Below are 5,511 nucleotides of genomic sequence, written 5' to 3' on the forward strand. Positions count from 1 at the left end.
TGTTCTCCTCCTCCTCCCCTCCCCCTCCTCCTCCTCCTCCTCCTCCTCCCCCCTCCTCCCCCACTCCCGCTTCGTTCTCCTCCTCCCGGGCGTTGCAGCGGCTGCAGTGTCTCCTGAACCCGCCCAGGAAGTGCGACCTAAAGCAGCAGAAGGGGCAGGCGTAGCGCCCGGGCCGGTGGGACGCCCTGACGTGCTGCTGCAGCCGGCTGGGCAGGAAGAAGGAGCGCTTGCAGTCTTTGCAGCCGTACGGACGCTCCACGTCGTGGCTGCGCACCACGTGGCTGATGGCGAAACCTGCAACAGGTAGAGATCCAGTCACACTTTACACAACTTTACAAATTTGGCACAAACGTCCACTTAGACTCAACAACGAACTGGTTTGATTTTCGGCGTCATAGGTCACAGTGACCTTGCATTCGTCTCAATCTCATGAACACTATATCTTGAGAACGGCATGAGAGATTTTCCTCAAATGTGGCACAAACGTCCACATGATATTAATTTTTAAAGTGGTTATCAAAGGTTGTGATGACCTTGCATTTGTGTCACTTTTATGAATGTGATATCTCAAAAACACTTTGAGGAAATGTCCTCGAATTTGGTACAAACGTCCAGTTGGACTCAAAAATGAACTGATTAGAATTTGGTGGTCACTGTGATCTCAATATCTCAAAAACGCATCAGGGAAATTTTATCAAATCTGGCGCAAACATCCATTTGGACTCAACAATGAACTAGTTTGATTTTTGTTGTCATAGGTCACAGTTACCTTGCATTCATCTTATTTTAGCGAAGACAATATCTTGAGAATGCCTTGAAGGAATTAGTTCAAATTTGGCACAAACCTCCGCTTGATAATACTTCTAAAGTGATTAGAGTTCGTTAGTCAAAGGTCACTGTGACCTTGCATTTGTGTGATTATTATGAATGTGATATCTCTAGAACACATTGAGGGAATTTCTTGAAATTTGGCACAAACGTCCACTTGGACTCACGAATCATCTGATTAGAATTTGGTGGTTGAATGCACTTTTAAAAATAGTTAGTGTTGACCTAAGTTTGCGGTGATTTTAAGGTTAAAATCAGAGTGCGTTTGTCGTTGAAGTGAGGGCGGAGACTCCTGTGAGGTTATAGACGTGTTTGACAGCTGCAGGGTCAGAGGGGAGAACCTGATTGGTCGATCTGGAGATGTTGAAGCCCTACCTTTCAGTTTGGTCTTCCAGCCGCAGATCAGACACACGAAGCGGTTGGAGATGAAGCGCACCACTTTGGCCGTGGCCTCCATCTCCTCCTTCAGGAGCTCGCCGCTAAGCCCGGCCGCCGCCTCGTCCTCCTCTGCCCCGCCGCTGCTCTGAGCCTGCTTGGGCGTGTTTGCGGCGACGGCATCCCGTCTGACGGCCTGGGCGGCGTACGCTTTGGGGATGTCATGCTTCCTCACCACGTGGTTGACGCCCATGGCTTTCAGCTTGGTCTTCCAGCCGCAGATCAGGCAGTGGTAGCCGGCGCCATCGAACATCAGGACGCTCTCGTCTCCTTCGCCGTCCGCTTTGACCGGCCTCGCCTCCTCCACCTCCTCAACCTCCTCGACCTCACTCTTCACTTTATTTTTCCCTCGCTCCTCCTCCTCGCTTTTTATTTTGTCGTTTCCTCGCTCCTCCTCCTCGCTTTTTATTTTGTCGTTTCCTCGCTCCTCCTCCTCCCCCTCCTCCTCCGCCGCCGCCTTCTCCTCATCCCCGCCGCCCTCCCTCTCGTCCACGCAGTGTTTGGCGATGATGTGCTTGTACAGCTTGGTGAAGTCTCGGGTGGTGAAGAAGCAGTCGGAGCAGTGGAATAGGCGGGCCGTGCTCTGATACATCACGATGTTGCCGAGGCGACCCACCGCCACGCCGTCCAGGGAGGCGGGATGAGATGCCGCCATGTGGGTCAGCTGGTGGGCGTGGCTCTTGGAGAAATGGCCGCAGATGGGGCACTGGAGATGGGCCGCCACGCCACCGCCGGCCTCGCCGCGAGTGTGGATGAGGACGGACATTGCAGAGGCTGGACAGAGACGAGTGAAGTTAGACACAATCGAAAAACGCCAAACTGGTTTTCTTTCTCTCTCTGACAGTAAACGTGAAAATTTAAAGACGTCACTTACAGAAACTTTTTCAGTTTGAAAAAAGTATTTATTTTTTTCAATTTGAATTAACGGACCAAATAATCTGCTGGAGAAAACTGTGGAAAAAAGTCCCTGGAATCAGTTTCAAATATAAATCTTTTTGGTTTTCTTTTGTTCTGTGATCTTAAGCAGCAAAAATTCCTGAAAAAAGATTCTGGAAAATTATTATTATTTTATAAGTTTTTTTATTGAACAGGCAATTTCAAATGAAAGACAAAATAATCTGCAGATAAACTTTTACATAAAAACTTCTAAATTTTCATTTTATTGACCAGATGATTAGATGAAAAACGTGACTGTAAATTGAAGGCCCAGGATTAATTAACCTTTCATTGACCAGATGATTCATCTAAAAAGTTTTGTTAGTTAGTCCAAAAATAAACCGAAAAAATAATTTGCTGATAAATTTATGAATAAAAAATTACAACAAAAATATAATAAATATATATAGTGTGTTTGACAGAATTAAAGCCGGTTTGTTGGGTTTCAAAGGGTTAAACGAAGAATGGATGAAGTTTGAATCAGTTTTTAAAATCAGATTTATTAAAATAAAACAGTTACAGTCGATTACAGTTGAACATTTTTAAATTTAAACATAATTTTAATTATTTAAATAAACGTTTCAGGCGTCGTCCTCCTTCACCTCCTCATCCAGCTCACAGCTCCTCCTCCTCGCCTCCCGCCGGGCGCCACGGGGCTTCCTCCTCCGGAGGCAGACGACAAAATAATCTTCTCCTCCGTCGCTCTCCACCAACAGTCCACTCGCTCTGAAAGACTTGTCGATCATGTCCCGGTCCAGTCTGTCCCACGCCGCCACCACCCAGTCCACCAGCAGGTGGCGGGCGGGAGGCCTTAACTCCCCTGCGGGCGTGAACTCCTTTTCCACGTCCCCCGCCATCCACCACTCGTAGGCGGTGTGCACGCTCTGCCTGAAGGGCTCGTTCCACATCATGTCGGTTGGTTCCTCGCCATCTCCGGGGATCGTCACCGTTGTGATGTTGTAGCCGCACTTCAGCTCCGCTTTAGTGGCAGCGCCCACGTGGCGGCACACCAGGAGGCGTGGCGTGGCGTTGGATTTCCCCACCACAGACTGCAGCCAGCGTGCGGTGAGTTCGTCGCTCATTAAGCTGCTGGCCGACATGTAGATGACGGCGCTGGAGGTCTGCGACGCCTCCACACTGCCGGAGGTCTGCAGTGCCTCCACGCCACCCGATGTCTGAGACACCTCCACACTGCCGGAGGTCTGCAACGCCTCCACGCCACCGGAGGTCAGCAACGCCTCCACGCCACTAGAGGTCTGAGACGCCTCCACACTGCCGGAGGTCTGCAACGCCTCCACGCCACCAGAGGTCTGAGACGCCTCCACGCTGCCGGAGGTCTGCAACGCCTCCACGCCGCCGGAGGTCTGAGACGCCTCCACGCCACCATCGGCCCCTCTGAACACGACAAATGGCTTCAGTTTAATGCCATTGTCCTTGGCGGCAAGAACGACAGTGAGGCGGCTTGTTTTGTCCAAACAAACCTCAGTCTGGTCCATCACAATGATGTCACGCTCTAACATCCTTCTGGAGCTCACCGTCTTCCCGATGTAGTCGATAAACCACACCAGTCTCTTCGGGAGCAGCGTCACGTCTTCCTGCGGCGCCACAGCGGTGTGGCGGCGAAGTGACACTTCGTTCCGCTTCAGAAATCTTTGCAGCCAACCAGCACTAGCAACAAACGCCCTCCCTCCGTCGCTCACAGCCGGGTAGATCTCCAGCGCCTTCTTCTTGATCATCGTCCTCGTCACTTTTCTGTTTTTGCTGCGCATCAAGGAGATCCACGCCGCCAGGCTCTCCTCCAGCTCCTCGCTCACCTTCTTCCTGCCGCCGCCTGCCAGCCGCGCCCTCGCCTGGTCCGCCCGCCGCAGCTCCTCCTCCTGCTTCCTCCACTCCCCTACTCGTTTCCAGTGGACGTTAAAGTGGCGCGCAGCCTCCGCCGCCGAGGTCTCCTCCGCGAATTTCAAAACCGTCTCTTTGAATTTGAAATCAAATCTCCGTCTGGTCGCCATGCCAACGACCCGCAGAGACTGAAAGGGATGAGAACACCAGGTGAGTCATCGGACAAAGTCACGTGATCACACCGATGAATTCAGACCGAAGAAAGTCCCCCACATTTTTTATTTTTCTGTTTGTTTTTTTGATTATTACTTACTTATTACTTCATCGGTTTCTTTATGTTCTCTTTTTTTTTTTTTTTTTTTTTTTTTTTATTATTTGGAGTTTTTTGTGTATGTTAGTTTGAGGTTTTTTTTTTTTGTTTAATGTTTCTTTGGATGATTTTTTTTTTTTTATTTCCTGGTTTTGTGTGTGTGTGTGTTTGTCTTTTTTTGTTTATTTTTATTTAATTATTTATTTTTTGAAGGAAATAAACCCAATTAGCCCAGGTTTTACAGGGTTAACCAAACCTCATTTACATTTTCCGGTATTTTACCGTCAGAGCGTGTTGGTGCGAACAGAAGCTCTCGGTCAGAGCTGATTTTTATCTCTCCGGTAGCTTCACCGTTTTGTGCGTCATTCCGGTTAAACCCCGGGACTGTGACTGTAACGGAATACGGGATAATAACGATGGACGACTGCGGCTTCACGTGTCCTCACAAAGGGAGAACGAGCCCGAGCTAACAGCTAACTGCCCGGCTAACGCGCTGAAAAAAACACATTTAAAATATTTTCCCGCTCACCTGCCTCCGTTACAGCTGAGATTATCTGCCGTTAATCTCCTCCACCAGATCGCACCGGAAAATCACTCCAGATTATCCTTTAACTGCCTGAAATCTTAATGATTTCACTCCGGCCAGCTCCTGTTTGTTTACATGCAGCCGACCCGAGCTCTCGCGCTGGATCCACTTATCGCGAGATTTCAATACATTTTCTGCTTCGATACATGGTTTGTTTTGTTGTTTAAAAAAAAAAAGGAAAATAGCAAAATAACTACAAATAAACAACCAAATCTGATAATTATGCTCCAACACTCAATAAAAGGTTTATGTTGTGACACATCTCAAACAAATAAAACTTCAAGATTTTAAAGCTGCTGTGTGGTTAAATATGTGTGTGTGTGTGTGTGTAATAAATATATGTATGTATATTCAGTTATACAGGCTATTGTCATGTTTCACATGCTCTGCTTGGGGGCCACTTTTGTAAAATGATAGTGGTTAGGGTTAGGCTAACCCATACATGTTTCTCGGATTTTGGGACGTTTTGAGGGTCACTATGTGATGTCTCTGCTGCTGAGTACATGAGGTATACTCTGTGTGTGTGTGTGTGTGTGTGTGTGTGTGTGTGTGTGTGTGTGTGTGTGTGTGTGTGTGT

At 48.3% G+C, this 5,511-nt stretch overlaps 1 protein-coding gene across 1 annotated transcript; it reads right to left on the reverse strand.

Annotated features, from left to right (window-relative positions):
* Nucleotides 1-64: 64 nt before the first annotated feature.
* LOC121963431 (chromosome alignment-maintaining phosphoprotein 1-like) lies at nt 65-5,053 on the reverse strand (the record flags this gene model as incomplete). Its single annotated transcript, XM_042513718.1, has 4 exons — nt 4,878-5,053; nt 1,721-2,037; nt 1,204-1,618; nt 65-294 (listed from the first exon to the last, which is right to left on the reverse strand). Coding segments are annotated over exons 2-4 (954 nt in total), but the record flags the coding sequence as incomplete, so codon positions are not given.
* Between the last annotated feature and the right edge of the window lie 458 nt (nt 5,054-5,511).

The sequence above is a fragment of the Plectropomus leopardus genome, unplaced genomic scaffold, assembly GCF_008729295.1.
Source record: "Plectropomus leopardus isolate mb unplaced genomic scaffold, YSFRI_Pleo_2.0 unplaced_scaffold1124, whole genome shotgun sequence".
NCBI lineage: Eukaryota > Metazoa > Chordata > Actinopteri > Perciformes > Serranidae > Plectropomus > Plectropomus leopardus.